Here is an 18,700-nt window from a genome sequence, read left to right as displayed (position 1 = left end):
GCAGATTATTTCATTGTTCAGTTTTGTACCTACATGGAATGAATCTTAGGAGAGAATAAGCTTCCATAAACCTGTTTCTCCCAGATGTATCTGAACTATCGTTTCCACCATTTGCTGCAATCTATAGAGTTTGAGTGCAAAAAACTGAGGAAGCTTCTTGTATGTGGTTTTATCTCTTGTGTTGAAATGAAACATATACGCAGTAGATTCACAGTTTTAATTCACAAGTGTAAAAACAAAGTTATTGATGAAGATCCAACTTCTAAATATCTTTCAGTGATGTTTTTATTTAAAATTGACTTTGACCACCTCAGTTCGTTTTCTCTTTTCAGCATTGCCAACTTCATATTTCCTTGTATACATCTTCACAAATCTTCTTAGCCCAGCATCAGTTACACAGAACAGATCTTTTTTTGCTCTTTGAAGAGAACTTTCTGTTTGACTATGAAAAGACAAAAACAAAATCCCTAAAATTATGCCAACTTCCATGTTTACATAAATACACTTAAATCAGTGATTGGCTCAATTGCATGCCGTTTATCACATGACAATGGATATGAACGTGATGTACAGCAAATATGTTGAAGGACACCTAGAGTGCTTTACAAATACTGTAAAATAAGTAAAGAAAACTTTACTTATTTTTACTTAGAGTTATGGTTTGAAACCTAAATGGTAAGAAACAAATAGAATATCAATATGTATGTAATTATAGGTTTCAATGGTTTAACACCAAAATTTAAAAATATTGAGATAAGTAATTGTACATTTTCCCTGAATATTTTTTCTTCCTATTTTTTTTACAGTTCCAATCTAATTTGTATCATTGACATGACTTCTAAAATAATTCATCTAAAGCAAAGTATATGCAGTTTTTTCTAGTTTACATCAAGATATTATTTCTTGTTTGGATCATTTGATCAACTACATCAAGAGTTTTGGGAAGGACTCTTGAACAATTTATTTATCAGTATCATCTGCTGCTCATTTTAAACAGATCTAAATTGGACTGCCGCTTTACTGAAGTATAATCACAGTGTTTAGGAATAAAGCCCTGTTGAGAAAATATGATTCTTAAATTAAAAATGGGTCATAAACTTCCCTCAGGGATGTAGGCACACAGTTCAAATATTTGTAGAGAAAGGACTTTGCCAAGCAGGAATTCAAATAGCTGAATTGGGCTGTAGAGTAACCTTGAAGAACAGGAGGAAGAGCTGCAACCAAGATATTGGGCAGGCTAAATAAATTTGAGTCCAAGACAGAATTATAATTTGAGAAAGCATCTCAGGCTTGACCCTTCCTAGTTCTCTTATAGATAAAGGGGGAGGAAAAGCACATTCAGATTTGCAAGATTCTTATAATAAAATTGTATTAGCATTCATAACATTGGTTTCCTATTCTAGTTTAAAGGGCTGAAACAGCATAAGCTCCAAGACACTTTCTGTAGGCATTTGTACTGGATTTGTTGAACATCACACACTTTATGGAGGGGATGCTACTTAGGGAGCCAGCTCTTTTAAGAAATGTTGAGTACAACAGGCATTATTGGGGGAACATGTATAGAATACATATAGCTACCAAGCTACCAAGGTAATGCAAGCCATCACTCTGCTCTGACCAGAAGAACCACAAGCTCTGACACTGACATTCAGTTTCAAGTATTATGGCAGAACACTTAATTTTCTTTCCAATTGAGAAAACCCTCCTTAAACCTTTCTGTGTCTCAATATCTTTGCAAAATTATTTGTATCTTGGAAGATTACTGCCAGCACATCACCACATTACTTATTTCAACCTTAACCTTTTTATTCAATCTTGACCAGTGCTTCTATTTAACAACAAATGTATTATATGAAAAGGCCTCAATTTTATCCATTACTGTAGTATGTGCCAAAGTCTGATATTTTTCATAATGTTTGGGAGATTTTTAAGATTTCAATGCCTAAAAAATTCCTACTCAAATCATTTGAATACTATAAGTATTGGTATGTTACACCAGGGGTTTCAACATATATTTTGGTTGTATTCAAAAATATAAATATACAAAAATATTCTTCCCATTTATAAACCCTTACAAAACACACTTCAATTTCTTACCAAAGCGATCATAGCTTAGCATTACCAGCTTGTCTTGAAGCCGAAGTCTTTTTACATTAAAAGAACAACCCGTTCCTGCTTCACTGACCATTCTCACAAGTATATACCTAGAATAATAACATCAAGAACACCTTTTTATTTGGATAGCTATGATTATTTTCTGTAATTCATTTTTGACTTTGTAGTGCATGCATGATTGTCTATTAACATATTTAACTTAAATTTCCTCAATTTTCCTTAATAATTTTAGATTAAGGTTTTTTTAATAAGACAATTACTTGCAATGAGATGCCTAAAAAGCAAGGCTTTATTAGCTATCTCTTTTTCCTCTTGTAGCCCTGTACGTCCCACCAATTCTCCATTCCACCATGAGAGGTGCATGTAGTTCCATTATCCATCATTGTGTGCTACAATGAGTTGTGTGGCATATAAATTTAATAAATTATTATAATCACCCATATTGAAATCAAGAAAGCAATTCTCTAAACAGAACTGAATTGGCCATATTCTATATGATACTGAATTAGTTCTTAACAAAGATAGAAAAATTAAATGTATAACAGACATAAGTAAACATGCTGGTTTCATCTCTTAAATTCTGCAACTTCTGGCACTACATCAACCTGAGAGATTAAAGGAAAAGCTGTGTTCACTTAATATTTGCTTAAATGAACAGCTCTTTTTCAGATAATCTCAGACTATGATTTCTTAACAATTATTTTTGATACAAAAGGCAATCCTAAAAACCTAACTGCCATTAATAGCAGCAGTTATCTGAACTATACAGTTTTAGAGTAGTAAATGCAGTTCAAATGTTTACTTACTTTGATTTGGCTTTCTTGGCCACTGGCATTGCAAACAAAAAAGAAAAAAATATTAAAATGTTTAAATTTATTTACCAATACACCAATTTAGTCCTGCCATATAATTTATTTTATTTTGCTAAACCAACTAATAACCTATCAGCAATTTACAATAAAAAAAATAACATATTAAAAAAATCTATTAGCTAGGCAGCAACACAGCAGTCAGCCAAAAACTAATAATTGAAATTAAATCAGTTAAAAAGCCTGGGAGAACAGAAATACTCTACCTGGCACTAAAATGCAACCAACGTGGGTGTCAGTCAAGCCTCTCTAGAGAGTGGATTTCATAAAAGGGGTACCACCACAGAAAAGGCTCTTCCGTGTAGACACCTACATCATCTCCTTTGGTGACAAGACCTTGTGAGAGGAGGGTCTCATTAAATGATCTTAAAGTCCAGGTAAGTACATATAGGAGAAGGTGCTCACATTCAGGTAACCTAGTACTAAGCTGTTACAACTTTAAAGATCAAAACCAATATTTTTAATTGGGTCTGAAAATGAACTGGCAGCCAATCTAGATGGTGAAGAACTGACATGTTTGTACCAACTATCTCTGATCAATCTAGCCTAGTAAGCAGTCTATTTTGAATTAACTAAAGTTTTCAGGCTGTTTTCAAAGGCAGTCCCATATACAACACATTGCAAATCCAACTGTGTAAATAAAGTGAGCAGCATTTAAAACCATTTAAATAATATTCAAAGAAAATTCATGACTCCCCATATTTTTAACATTCTTTTCTAATGCAAATTTAAAGATTCCAGCCTAGATAGAGTTTATTTTCTTAGCTTGTATGCCAGCTATTCCCAATGGCTCTATATACTATATAGTCACTATATATAGTGACTATATAAAGGATATACATTTTTTGTGCCTTCAAGTCAAGTATTTTGACTCCTGGCTGTTATCAATAATTCCTAAACAGAATCAAAAACAGAATATTTGAAAATCCTCTGCCTGTCCTATACACTTCAACAGAAGGGCAACACCCTAGTCCCATCTCTGAAACAAGATCATTTTATCAGACGCAGGAAGCATACTTTTTTGTGGTGGCACTTGCCTTCTGCAACTATCTCCCTCAATTTACAGCTGAGTCAAACTTTGCAAGCCTTTAAAAAGGCAGTGAAGACCTGGCTTTTTCTTCAGGTATTTGGTTTAGAATGAATAGGGTTCTCATCTGGTGATTTGCAATAAACTTGAGTACCTGATTATTAATAGTTATTTGTTTTCTGTTATCATTATATTTTGCTTTTAGCACTTTTTTTGGAACTGCCTAGAGTTACAGTTCTTAACAATCCAAGGTGATGTATACTTATTAAAGCTGCTGGCAGCTATAGTTCAGTAATATCGAAACAGCTACAACTCCTCCCTCCCTAACTTAGCTCAATGGTCAATATCTTAATATCTTTATTTTATGTATCATCAAACCATGGTTTACTAGTTGCATTTCCAGATTGTACAATTGAATCCGAGACATTTCTTTTAATGCAGCAACTCTTTGCTATTCATTAAATATGGAATTGAGGAAATTTTCATGGACAGGCATGCTGCAGTTATCACAACTCCTTTTTCCAAGACTGTGCTAAGGCTGCATAGGACAGCTCTTTGATTCTAGGAAAAGACATAGCTGCATTAAATAGATGCAAACAGATTCTTGCATGAGCCACCCACATTTTCTAAAAGCACCCTTTCCCTCCATGCATCCATATTGTTAATTATTCTCCACTTTTTCAGTCTTATCCCTACTTCAGTTATAAACCCTGACAAATCTATCTCAGGAACGCAGGGGAAACAACCCCTTTTACCCTACATTCTGTGCAGAAAGGACGATTAATGTACAGGTTGTCCTCAACTTACGACCGCAATGCAGCCCAACATTTCTGTTAAGTGAGACATTTGTTAAGTGAATTTTTCCCCGTTTTACGACCTTTCTTGGCACAATTGTTAAGTGATTCACTGCAGTCAATATGTTAGTAACCTGGTTGTTAAGCGAATCTGGCTTTCCCCCCCCCCCTTGACTTTACTTGCCAGAAGGTCACAAAGGTTGATCGCGTGATCTTGGGACACGGCAACGGTGATTAAATGTGAACCGGTTGCCACCCAAGCATCTGAATTTTGCTCGCATGATTATGGGAATGCTGCAACGGTCGTTAAGTGTGTAAAAACGATGCTGTCACTTTTTTCAGTGCGGGTGTAACTTTGAGCCGTTGCTAAAGGAACGATTGTTAAGTCGAGGACTACCTGTATATAAAAATCTCTACTTGATTCCCAAATGATGGGTAAGGTTGGCGTAACCACAATGTAGGACCGCAAATCACTAGTGCAGGGGTCTCCAATCTTGGCAACTTTAAGACTTGTGGACTTCAACTCCCAGAATTCCTCAGGCAGCGCAGCTGGCTGAGGAATTCTGGGAGTTGAAGTCCACAAGTCTTAAAGCTGCCAAGATTGGAGACCCCTGCATTAGGCGGCCGACCCTTCAGAAATCAGGCAGACGAAAAGATATTAGAAACGGGACCTTCGCCTTGCAGCTACTTCGCCTTGCAGCGCTAGCCTTAAGGAGAAGCATCTTAAACGGCTTAATCCAAGGAGTAACCTCGGATTTCTGAGCCGTGTTCCCGGGTAACCGGGCAAAGGCTTCGTACCAAGGGAGGCTTAGTACTGCTGCGCCCGCACCACACGAAACTTCCCCAAAGAGGGAATTCCCAGTCAACTCACAATTGACCACTGTCAGAAACATGCCGACGACGATACCGACAACTAAACTCACTCAACTCCAAGTAACCATCGAGCCATTAAACGCTTCTAAGTACTTCCGGAGCGTGCGGTGTTTTTGTTTTTACTTCCGCTTCAATAAAGCCTGCCCCCCCTGCAATCTGAGAAACTTGCCGTTTCTTGTAAAGCTCCTCCTCTTTTTTTTTTTCCTGAATCTGCAGGCTCCTCCCCCTCCTGGTTGCTTTGACAACTGCTGGTTCTTTCGGCAAATGTGAATTTAACCCTTTAGCCGCCGGGGTTCATATTGACTTCTTGTGCTTCGTTTTGCTACTAGATACTAATACGAAGGCTGCTGAAATAAAAACACTAGGCAGAATACCCCAGCTAGAAAATATGTTACTTACCTAGTGTTGTAGGACCTGAAGGAAGACAAATCCTTTTTCAAATTTTTCCCAAGACTGTCATGGGACCATGTTTAATAAATATATATCTATATCCAGATTAGGGATTACCTAGTTTTCTAGATTCCACTGTGACCACAGTGATTTCATGCAAATCTAAAATACTATTTGCTAGCCTGAAGCTCAATATATTAGGCAAACCTTACCATTCATTTCTATTTAAAGGTAAAGGTAAAAGTTTCCCTCGCACATATGTGCTAGTCATTCCCAATTCATTTCTACTTATATTGTCCCAAAGGTGCTGAACTGAACTGAAGAAACTTGGGTGAGAAGCAAAACATTTTCTAAGAAAAAAACCAATAAAGTCCAGTTGATTTTTGGAAAAATATCTTTGGGACAACCATGGCCTGGATGACTGAGAATCTCCATAGGCATTATATTTATATTGACTTCTAACTATTACATGAGAGGAACTTATCCATTACCAAATTCTTCTTTGTGGTCCATTAGGGACAATGCTTTGCATTGTAGGTCCTTTCTATTTCACTATTGTTTTAGTCTGCTTCATCCTTCTTTACATTTTTGTAAACAGCACCTGATTTGTTGAAATGGATCCTAGATATTTCCATAGAACGAACAAATAATATTAATTAGTCTGTTGCACCCTTTAGAGCTGCAACCTAGCAAACCTCTCAGGCATGAAGGGACACAGGAAAGCATGTAGCTGAGATACAGAAAGGCACATCTGCATAGCAATTCATAATGTGTCAACAGAATTGAAAGCTGGGGAAACAGTTGTGTAAATATGATGAGCTTACCTAGTTTGGTAATGAAACGACTGCAAGGAAACCACGAAGCTCCGAGAACACCAAGGACTTCACAGTTGTTCAAATAAGAAAATCCTTATATCTGTACTTTGATAGTGGAAAATGATTGTAGTCATAACTCGAGGACTACCTGTAATAGCAGTAGCACTTAGATCTATATACCATTTCATAGTGCTTTACAGCACTCTTTAAGCAGTTTACAGCATCAGGATATTCCCCCAACAATTTGGGTCCTCATTTTATAGATCTCAGAAGGATAGAAGGCTGAGTCAACCTTGAGCCCGTCAGATTCAAACTGTTGTCTGTGGGCAGAGTTAACCTGCAGTACTGCATTCTAACCACTGCGCCTTCACAGCTGCTACTAATGTAATGTTAATGTCACCGCAAAAACTTCCCTAAAGTGGCAACTCTACCATTACTAGAATATGAATTCTATTGAACATAGTAGAACTTTAACTGAGATTTCAGCCTTTGTTGTTCAGCCAAATGTAAATCATGGACCATCTTAGATCATCATATTCCATCCCAAGTCCACATAGGTTATCCACACTAGGTCACATGGGTACCTCAACTTATGACCTCAATGACTTATGATTTCAGTCCCAATCATGGTCATAAGGCAAGGACTACCTGTAGGTAGATGATACTAACAGACGTTAGTGAGGATGTTGTAGTACATGTTAAATGAGGTTTATAGTTGAATTTAAAGCAATCATGCAAATACAGCCTTTCAATAGAGCTGTCAGTGTGTATTCCATTATGGAATATCATGTAAAAGATGATATGTAAAATTACCACTTGATTGATGGCAATGTTTAGATAAAATATTTTAGTAGGAGCTAGGATGGTTTAAGAATGCTAGGATGGTTCATAAATCATCAAGGAATCCCCATTCCTTGCTGATTAAGCTGTAGAAATGGATTTATCCATCTTGTGGGCAGCAGGACCTGTACTAGAAAGTACAGTACAAATATATGTGTTAGCTTTGGGAAAGAAATTCTAGGTCATTAAGATTTCCCGTAGAAATTTGAGAGAGAAATCTACTGGAACATTACTGCTGTGAAGTTCCATTTTATGCTCAACCTATAGGCACATGCACATAATAAACTATATTAGATAAATATTATAAGCCTCTAATCACCTTTTAAGGAAAGCAAAACCTTGTTCTGCACTGCAAGCCCTTGGTTACTATCTGACTGATCAAATAGAAGTCTATAACTAAATAATTATACGTTGTGTTATGTTATGTTGTGTTATGTTTAGTCATGTTGTTATGTTATGTTATGTTATGGTATGTTATGTTATGTTACGTTACGTTACGTTACGTTATGTTGTTATGTTATATAACTATAACATATTCAAGGTCCATGTCTTCGTCAGAGCCAACCTAAATAACTAAAAGAGGTAAAGTCTGGGAAGATAAATCAGGGTATTTTTCATTCTGCTTGTTCATCAAGTAATAAATGCTACAGCAGGAGGCTGTTCCACAGTAAATAGATTGGGATATAGTAATTATTTCCCCCCACACAAAAATTTAATATAAGAATTAATAATAATGTTCCAGGTCCTTGAATGTTCTGCAGTTATCGGTGCAACAAATATGTCATCTTGACATGCCGAATGCATGTTAATGAGGCCAAGAACAAATGCATAATAAGAACTAGTTAATGTGATGTTATGTGGCATGAAAACAGATGACAGTAAAACCGAGTTCTGGAGTAACATGACATTCTCACTCAACGACAATTTGAGAGGTTTCTTGGAGGCCTCTCTGATTTGATTTTACATGTTGTGCCTTGTTTCTGTTTGTTACATATCTTGTATCACCATTCAGAACAGTCCTTTTCAAATCTAGTTCTATTGTATAAAGAATAGCCTTCCAGGAATATCAGAAAAGAAGAGATATTATTAAGGGTAATGAGGCAATCCAACCACTGGAGATTTTTTACTTCATTTGGAGAACAGGCTGAAATAGGATTTGAATATTAGGATTACATTTTTACTGATAGGAATATAAAACAAATATTTCAATGGAATTATGAATTAAACAATTTTACATCTCAAGAAATCATCAACAGAGACTTCTCCTATCGAAATTTAATTTTGGAGTCAGGGAGGGAGTGATGACGGGTTTGAGTTTAGGAAATAAGATGAAATACTTAGGCATTTGCAGTGAGGAAAGTTGGCAAGCAATAAAACATGTGTCATGATGCAAAGACGCCTACTTAGAACTTGCATCAGATGTTGGGATTCAAGTAAGTAAGGACAGAACTATGTCATGATGTCACTAATAGCATGCGGTCATTTGTATATCATTGTGGCCAGTGTGAAAATGAGGGTGTATAGAAGTGCAGTGATTCAAAAGAAAACACCAGCTTAGTTGCAATGTCAAATAAAGTAGAGCAGACTAGGAAAGAAATTGACTCACTTCCTTCAAAAAAAAAAAAAATCTGAATCAAATACCAAAGCAAATCTCTGGAAATACTTTTAAAACTGAGTACATTTTACAGGCACCTGGGTTTACTTTTTTCTCTTTCCTTTAAAAAAAAAACATTGCAATAGGAAAAATATTCCTATTTCCCTAGGAAATAGAAAATATATCTAAATTGATTAGAGTGACCCAGTACATTGTTTTACAATTTTCTCATGTTTTCTTGTATTTTTGTTCAACTAATTTAAAGGTACAGTTCTGTTCCATATAGTAGCAGGCCATGAACAGAAAAAAGGGGGACTTTGAATGTGAAAATGTTGACACAGCAGTTCCATTCTCTGTATCAGCAACTGGTGGAAAAAAAGCATGCTGGTGTGTGCAGATGTTCAGTAATGGTAATCAAATAGCCATTCCACTCCAACAATGTTACTGTAAACAGACACACATGCACACATGCACAAAATCTGTGTTGTGCAGCATTGAGAAGATCAGTGCTGCATCTGGATGCAGCCTGGATCTACCAGAAATTTGAGGAATAATTGGAGACATAACCACAGATAGAAATCTCAATAATGTGCTCCCAGATAATCATGGCGTAGGACAGAATTATTAATAAAATAATACTTTTTAAGATTTTTTAAAAAACCAGCCTTTTTACTTTCATCTTTGGGTTTCTGATTAGACATTGCAGTATGAAGAATATAACCATTTTATAAAAATACATTAAATGTGCATTGGCAGGTTCAGGAATAGCCAAGTAACATTAAGTCATACAGAGGGAGATATACAATGAAACACAAATAACATGGTAGTGTTTATATCTCTAGTTGAATCCTGTTCCAACTATACTGGATTATGAAAAGGAGAAAAAAATCTTCTGTATATGCCCAGAATAAAGCTAGATTTTAAGGGGATTACTGCAGTGAGCAAATGCGGGTTTAATTCCTCTAGCTGGATCTTGGTATTCCTCCAGCTTAGATTGCCAAGTGACCAGAGAGGAAAACAAAACTGACCTAGAAGACATTTTATTTTATTCTTGTTTCAGGCTAGTTGCCAGAAAAACAAGAAGAAATATTTTTCCCCATTTTGGTTATCTTCTGTTTAAAGCTGTACCCTTCAAGAGAATAGATATGTTTTGCATCAAACTTGGCGTCAGGACATGCCTGATACTACCAGGGTCCATTCCCACGGCAGGCCCAAGCACCACCCTGGATGGCAAAAACTTTAGATGGCTGTTCTCCTTTAAGGCTTGTGTATGTGTTACAAATCCAGCCATCAACATTAAAGAACACTCTGTTCATAGAAGCAAAAGTAAAGGCATGTTAGGAAATGCTGAGATTGAATCTATCTGGATTTTCCCCCTTTGGTACATTAGATAGGATTAGATCTTCCTTCTTCGAACTCTAATGGATTGTAGGTTGGCCAGAAGGATTCCTTTCTTCCAGTAAATCTTTATCCTACAGTTTCTATCACATTGTTTATGCTAGCAGGTAATACTTCTTAATGCATGTATTTTGTGGTATGTGCATTTGCCAGACTAACCTTCGCAAAATACTGGAAAGACAAACAAACCCCTCCAGAGATGACAATAACAAATAAAATTCTAGAATGTGCAGAAATACTTCTTAATGCATGACAAAGGGCTCGCTAATAAGTGTGACTTGGTTTCAGTAGCCAAGAAATGGATTCAGATGGTAATCTTTCTTCTTCCTAAAGCTCTGGAGACTTGTTTTTCTTGTCGGCCTGGAGTGAGGAACAGACAGTTATTTATGGTCTCTGCCAAGAATCCTTTGAGATTATAGGTTTCTCTGGAGTTCCAGTGAGATACAGCAATCCATTGAATGTGTTAATACTGTGAAACCTCATATATTAAATCCTTTGTTCCAGTGTATGGTTAGCATTCTTTGTAAATGTTGGAATCCCCTCAACAGTTTACATTAAGACTGGTCTCAGTGTCCCCTTTTTGTACCTCACTGGAATGGAGTCATACAAATATTTAAGTCAAATTGTAGCTGGCTGGATTTGCTTAACCTGGTTTAATTAAGCTTAATCTTCCTAACAGGTTTCACATTTAATATTTTACTATGTTCTTACACATGCTAAACTACGAACTACTTAGGCTCCATTAACTAAATGGATGATGCAATTGCTGCTAATGTGGTTTACTTCATGGTTCAGTGTTTCTCATGGGAAACCTGGAAACCTGGGCTGTATAAACCACAGTTAATTTAACCATGGCTAAGTATGTAGTACACATCTAAATTGTTTCTCCATTTCTTGCTCTTAATCTGGTCTGATTCATAGGACACATTAAACCACAATGTAGTTTGTTTGGTTTTTGGCTTACTAAATACAGTCATCATGATTTCTAAGGTTTAATGTATTGTATTAAAACTATCCAGTTGTGTATTCAATAAAGGATGGTTAAAAATTTGTTTATCGTGCTGTGAAAATTCAGCCTCTTTACAATTCCAAATAAAATTAGGAAATTAGGAAAGAAAAAAAAAGAATAAAAAGAAAGAATGGATACCATAAATTAGGCCATGTGAAAGTCATATTAGCAATATAAACCAATGATATTTAGAACTGAGTATTAAATAATTGATAATTTTTCAGAAGATGATATGACCTGTTCCAACAGGGAAAATACTGCAGAAGGGGCAGGGAGGAAGAAGGGAGTTGTTTGGGATCGCATCAAGCCTTTTTCCTGAGTACAGAAAACATAAAGTCTGTCACGTTTGTTTAAAATGTTCCCTTTTAAATTTTATTTACTCAAATCATCATTGTGCACTTGATCCACTTTGTGCCTTCAGGATGTAACAGGCTCCCTATTCACTGCCAAACAGGTGTGGTTATGTTCCTGGCAGCAAATAAGAAACCGAGGGAGTCACCTGTAATGCTGGCAAGGAAAAAAAAATCTCCACCTGCAACCACATTGTTAAGGTAAATATTAAAAAGAGAGAGAGAAGATGATAAATATACCAGAACAATGTAAATATTGGCCTGGTGCTTGTATTTTCTTTGTGCTATTAATTGTCTGTTACTCAGTAAAAACTGAATGCAAGATGTTTGTGCATGAACTTTTTCTACAATTCCCAACAAGAGTTCATTTCAATTTCCCAAGTAATTTCCCATTGTTTTGCAGTTTAGCAAACTGCAAAACAATACAAATACAATTTTACTCTGCAGCAGTTAATATCTATTTTTCCATATCATATGAAATAAATGTTTCATGCTATTCTCTGCTAGTCAGAATGTACCAGTACTTGCCTAGTAACATCTTAAAATGATTCAGTTGAAATAGGTCCAGCAAGGATCATCAGGAGATTGGAAATGAAGACTATCAACAGAAATTGAAATAAGTAGATATGTTTAGTCTTTAAAAGATAGGATGGGGTAAAATATCTATGTTAGTTTCTGCCATCTAATCATTGCCTCAAGGGAAAACACCATCTTTATTTCATCCAGGAATGATTAAAATAGTATCTATCTATCTATCTATCTATCTATCTATCTATCTATCTATCTATCTATCTACCTATCTACCTACCTACCTACCTACCTACCTACCTACCTATTATCTAGCTATCTATCTAAGTACTGTATCTCACAGTTGTCATACTAAAAACAGAAATGTCCTCTATCATAACAGAATGCAAAGTGTGGAACAATTGTCTCAAGTTCTAGGAAAGCAATTTTCACTGGTGTTAGGAAAATTTCAAAATAGTAAGAATATTTGGAGAATGGAGTCAAAGATCTAAAGAGATTTAGAGTTTCGATTGGCAGATAGTTACAAGCAGAGATTCAACAACCTGTTGACAACATACTTTAATTTAGACTTTGCTCTGAGCAGGATAATGCATCTAATGGTCTAAACTACTCTTTCCAGTTCTATGTTTCTAAGAATTAGTATACAGAAATGTACACAGCCAATAATAAATAGTTGGGTGCCATCCACCTGGCCCTCTCCTGATATCTATATAAACAAATGCCTTTTATCTTACAATCCATAGTTCCAGGAACACTGCAGTGATATTTCTGATCCTGTCCGCTTACCTTGTCCATTGCCTTCCCATTTTTCTACTTCTCTGAGCCTTGCCAAGCATAGTTATTTTCCTAGAACAATATCCATCTGTATCAGATGCCCAAAGTATTTAATTTCTGCTATTTAATCATTGCCTCAAAGAAACACTTGGTCTTTATTTTTTTTAATTTATTAGTTCAATTTGTATGCCGCCCCTCTCCGAAGACTCTTTACCCAAGAATGATTGATTGATTGGTTCTGCTTAATTTTTTTTAATCAAAATCCTTAATTCAAAGATGTCTTTCTTCTTTATGCCCCTTACATTATCAAGACTTACATTATCACCAGAAAACAATTGCATTTAACTATCCCAATATTTATTGACATAGAAATATCCTTATTTTCATCATATGTTTGTCATTATCTTTCTCCCTAGGATTAATCTTCTCTTCAAGTTTCCAATATGCTGTTAAAAATTCCAGAATTGGAAGAGATGCCAAGCAGTTACCCAGATGAAGTCAAAATCTTACTACCGTGATTTCCATATCATATAATTCATTAGTTTATTATACTTAAATCTGCTACATGTATATCAACATCATCTCTGAACCATTTTTCCTTTAGTCTGTCTCATGATTTCTAGTCCAGCATTTTAACCATTATCCTTTATGCCTTAATGTGATAACACTACATGAACACAGTACCAGTGTAATGCAATAGTTAGAGTCATGGTATAGAAATAATGAAGGCTAGGTTCAGATCCTGATTTGGCCATGAAGCTCTCTGCATGGGTTAAATCTTTCAGTTTAATCTTATTAATTAAAAATTAACCTTAACAGATACAGAACATTCAGTGCAGATATCAGGCCTAGCCCAAGAACGATGTAATAAGACAATCCAAAGTTCAATTCTTTCAATTCTTATTTACTTACACCATATAGAGTCTTGCCAGATTAAACCTATACAGGTAGTCCTCAATTTACAACAGTCCGTTTAATGATTGTTTAAAGTTACAACAGCACTGAAAAAAGTGACTTATGACCTTTTTTGACACTTATGACCATTGCAGGACCCCCATGGTCATGTGATCAAAATCAGACACTTGGCAACTGACTCATATTCATGACGATTGCACTGTCTGTCTTGGGGTCATGTCATTAGCTTTTGCGACCTTCTGTGAAGCAAAGGCAATGGGGAAGCCAGATTCACTTAATAACCTTATTACTAATTTAATAGCTGCAACAATTCACTTAACAAAGGTGGCAAGAAAGGTAATAAAATGGGCCAGAACAAATTTAACAAATGTTTCACTTAGCCACAGAAATTTGGGCTCAATTAAGGTCATAAGTCAAGGACTAGCTGCTGTGGTCTACAGGTGGAGCTCTTGCCTCACAATCAGGAGGTTGTGAGTTCGATCCTAGGTAGAGGCAGATGTAGGGTCTCCTGCTTGGGCAGGGGGTTGGACTAGATGACCTGCAAGGTCCCTTCCAACTCTGTTAATCTGTTAAATCTGACTACCTGTACTAGACTGACCTATTGAATATACCCTGGGACAGGGGTGGGCAAATGTGCCCTTTTACAACCTGTGGACTTCAACTCCCAGAATTCCTGAGACAGCCAAGCTGTGGAGTTGAAGTCCATAGGTTGTAAAAGGGCCACATTTGCCCACCCCTGCCCTGGGAGATTCTAGGTAGTGCCTATCCAAAATGTCTTATTCTGCTTTTGATCCAGCTCTGGACTGTGTTGTTATCGTGTATTGCCCCTCTTTTTGGAATATGTCCCCTCCTTCTCAGGAACCTGCTGCATTACTGTAGTCCATCACATTGTGCCATTTCCCAACCTAAAGAGTTGGACAAACCACTCTTTCCAGAGGACACTGAAGTGTGTAGGTTAGTGGGAAGCTCAAGGAACTGTAAGGAATTTGCCAATGGTTTATTACTACAAAAGCTGTATAAAACTATCAGGTAACCACAACATTATCAAATGAAAAGAAAATCTTATTTCATAATCTTCTTTGTGTAGAGTTACAGAACTAGAGAAAAGATTATTGCCAACAGTCTTCTCCATAACCAAGAGGTTTAGACCCAGATATGTTCATTATGGATAATCCTGACTTACTCTGCCACAATCCAAAGCAGAAAGAAACAAGCTGTGCAGATATTAGATAATAGGAAATAATCCTTTGGCAACTTTAGGAAGTGCTGTATCTAGATCTGCATTTCCCATTATGTTGTCCTTTTGGTATGTTAGGACTAACCCTGAGAATTCCATTAGTCACGTTATAGAAAACAAAAGAAAGGCCATACAAACTGAAGTCTGTTTTTTTTTTTATCAGAAAAAACACCTTGCTGTAGGATTAAAGAAGAAGAAAAATAAATAATCTGATGTCATTGATCAGTCAAAGGAATATAGGTCCCTAGCTGCATGTTCCATTATTACCTGCTACTTATACACTGACTCAAGAATAATTTGAGGCAAGGCATACACCCCTCATCAACCAAAAAGAGTGACTATGACTTGGCCAATCTGTAATGCAAAATCTAATTCATGTACATAATTATTGCTACAGGTAGTCCTCGATTTACGACCACAACTGAGCCCAAATTTTCTGTCATTAAATGAGACATTTGAATTTTGCCCCATTTTATGACTTTTCTTGCCACAGTTGTTAAGTGAATCACTGCAGTAACCTAGTTATTAAGTGAATCTGGCTTCCCCATTGAGTTTGCTTGTCAGAAGGTCACAAAAGGGATTGCATGATCTTGGGACACAGCAAGATCATAAATATGGACCAATTACCAAGCATCTGAATTTTGATCACATAATGATCAGGATGCTGTAAAAGTCGTAACTATGAAAAATGGTCATATGTCACATTTTTCAGTGCCATGGTAACTTTGAGCTGTCACTAAATGAACTGTTGTAAGTTGAGGATTACCTGTATATTGCCGATTTCCTGGTTCCCCAAAATTATCTCAGAAAAATCAAGAGAGCTTAGTGTACTTCATTCAAAATGGAGTATACTAAGATTGTGCTTGGAATGCTAGTTTTTCCCCTTCTGGTCTTCGGAAACTTCAGACCAGTGGAAGTAATATGGTCTTTTAGGGGAGAAAATATTTTTAAGCCTTTTGTGTAGTGTGGGTCATTATTGCTAAAGAGATTTCTAACCAGGGGGCAAATTGTTCAAAATGAACCAGATCTATACATAGCTGCATCTCCTAAGGGGGTAAAGCCAAGGATGGCTCTTGTCTGACACAAATGCCTTGAAACGCTGACATAAACCTCAGTCACTTTCTTCATTAATCATTCAAACGTCTGTTTATGGTAAAAGAGAAACCTGACATCGAAATAGCCTCTGGAAAGCTTTATTACAATTATCTTAAAGTTCATCATGAGCTGAGTCTTCCAAACAGACCAACGCATCTCCCTGAAATTCATATTTCAAATGCCATTTAAATATTTTCCAGGTCTGAACTCACATAAAAATCTAATATTATTTCAGATGTCAATTGTTCCACTGCTCACTGCAATAAGTTCTTCACTAAGAACAAGAGATTTGTTTTCTTAATGGAGAAAACAAACTGCCCTTTTCTGCTGTGGAGCCTAATATAACTATATAACCATTTTGGTTATTTTTCTTTCCTTTTAAGTTTTTTTTATGAGAAGATCATAAAGTGAACAAAGAAGAAAGGATTCTTGATTTATTGTATGGAATAGAGAATTGTGGCAAATGAATATAAATTCTACTTTTATACAGTGCATTTTTTCTTTGTTGTTGCCTTATTATTTTGTTGTGTTATATTTTAATGCAGAGGGATATATAAATAGTTTAAATAAATGAATTAATGGCTGCAACCATCCCCTGAAATTCGCCACATGACTTTCTAACCTCTTTGACAATTCCAGCACTATCCTGTGCTGGGCCTTGGGACAGCTTTTTCAAATATTTGCTATTTGTGACTCTGGGCAAAAAAGAGTATGTTAAGAGAATGCTGTGTGCTTTAGCTTAAACTTCATAGCTTGCCTAACAGAACAGAATAACAGATTTGGAATTGACCTTGGAGATCTTTTAGTTCAACCCCTTGCTCAAGCAAGAGACCCTATACCATTTCAGACAAGTGGCTATCCAGTCTCTTCTTAAAAGCCTCCACTGATGAAGCACCTACAACTTCTGAAGGCAAGCTGTTCCACTGGTTAATTGTTCTCACTGTTAGAAAGGTTCTCCTTAATACCAGGTTGCTTCTCTCCTTGTTTAGTTTCCATCCATTGTTTCTTGCCTTGCCTTCTGGTGCTTTAGAGCAACCACGCTTGGAATAAAATTGGACTTTGGTTACCTTTGTGGGATGTTAGCCAAGAGAAGCCTAATTGACCAATTCTACCTTTCTTGTTAGCAGGGAATGCTGGAGGTGGGAAGGTAGAACTAAAGCTGGTAACCTAATCCAGACTTTATCTTTTCCTAATTGACCAAAGTCATGATGAGTAGATGGGTGGAATTAATATCTATAGGTCATTTGGGGATAGCCATATAATATGTAGATATAGAATGTAGGAGGAGTTAATAGTAAAGAGCATATGTTAACAAATGAAAGGCAAAAAAAATAGACTAGCTTGGTGGTGTTTCTATGAAATTAAGAGAAAAGAGGATTTAAAAAAATTAAACGAAGGTTAATAAATCATTCACGCAAGTGAAAATATAAGGAGCAAAATGAAAATAAAGAAAAGTGATTGGCCCATTTGAAGATGCAAGAAGAATGACTAGGAATGAAAAATGTGTAATGAGTAATGAGTAACTACTTAGGAGAATTTCTGCTTTGAATATATGGTTTAAACAAAATGTGGAAGCTACTTAAAAAAAAACAAACCTAAAACAAAAATGATGTTACAGAACACCAAAGAAATGTGTAGAGTTAGGCTAACAAAAAGTATGAAAAAGACACTTAGTGGAAAGATGAAGGGAATAAAGATGTGTATGAGGAAAATCCCAGATATGAGCATAATATTACAAATCATTCCAGAAATATAACATACAAGGATGATTAAAGGTCTTGAAATGTGACCTTGCTGTTGTTGGTTATGGTGGGTCAAGCATGGATTTTGGAAAAAAGTGAAAATGGGAGAAGGGACAGGGTCAAGAATGAATGAATGATTATGAATGTGGTTTATATATAAAACTAAATAACCAGCACAAAAAAATGTATATTGATGTGACTTGGTTTTATAGAATGAATGAATGAATGAGAATCACATTATAAAAGCCCCGAAGAAAGGGAAGATTCAGAAAGTTGTGGTTTGCTGGAGTTAATAGCCTCAAAAAGATATTTTTATATCAAATGTTTTTCTTTGT

The 18,700-nt window shown here is 36.0% G+C and overlaps 1 protein-coding gene and 1 long non-coding RNA gene across 3 annotated transcripts; one reads left to right on the top strand and one right to left on the bottom strand.

The window, feature by feature from the left end:
• Nucleotides 1-202: 202 nt before the first annotated feature.
• On the bottom strand, nt 203-5,817 carry MRPL33 (mitochondrial ribosomal protein L33). Of its 2 annotated transcripts, none has more exons than XM_034428000.3 (4): nt 5,677-5,817; nt 2,922-2,943; nt 2,098-2,204; nt 203-442 (listed from the first exon to the last, which is right to left on the bottom strand). In XM_034428000.3, exons 1-4 carry the CDS (start codon nt 5,696-5,698, stop codon nt 393-395), a joined length of 201 nt encoding a protein of 66 aa, XP_034283891.1. In that variant the 5' UTR covers nt 5,699-5,817; the 3' UTR covers nt 203-392. The 2 variants fall into 2 exon arrangements, with proteins under 2 accessions (XP_034283891.1, XP_034283892.1); XM_034428001.3 differs by having other exon boundaries at nt 5,729-5,809.
• LOC117671431 (uncharacterized) lies at nt 5,816-13,970 on the top strand. Its single transcript, XR_015731487.1, has 3 exons — nt 5,816-5,944; nt 12,179-12,275; nt 13,793-13,970. It is a non-coding gene; the product is annotated as an uncharacterized LOC117671431 (long non-coding RNA).
• Nucleotides 13,971-18,700: the final 4,730 nt, after the last annotated feature.

This window comes from Pantherophis guttatus, chromosome 1 (genome assembly GCF_059756535.1).
Source record: "Pantherophis guttatus breed Tessera chromosome 1, ASM5975653v1, whole genome shotgun sequence".
Classification (NCBI taxonomy): Eukaryota; Metazoa; Chordata; class Lepidosauria; order Squamata; family Colubridae; genus Pantherophis; species Pantherophis guttatus.
The sequence above is the reverse complement of the archived record's forward strand: the minus strand, read 5'-3'. Positions and strand labels throughout refer to the sequence as shown.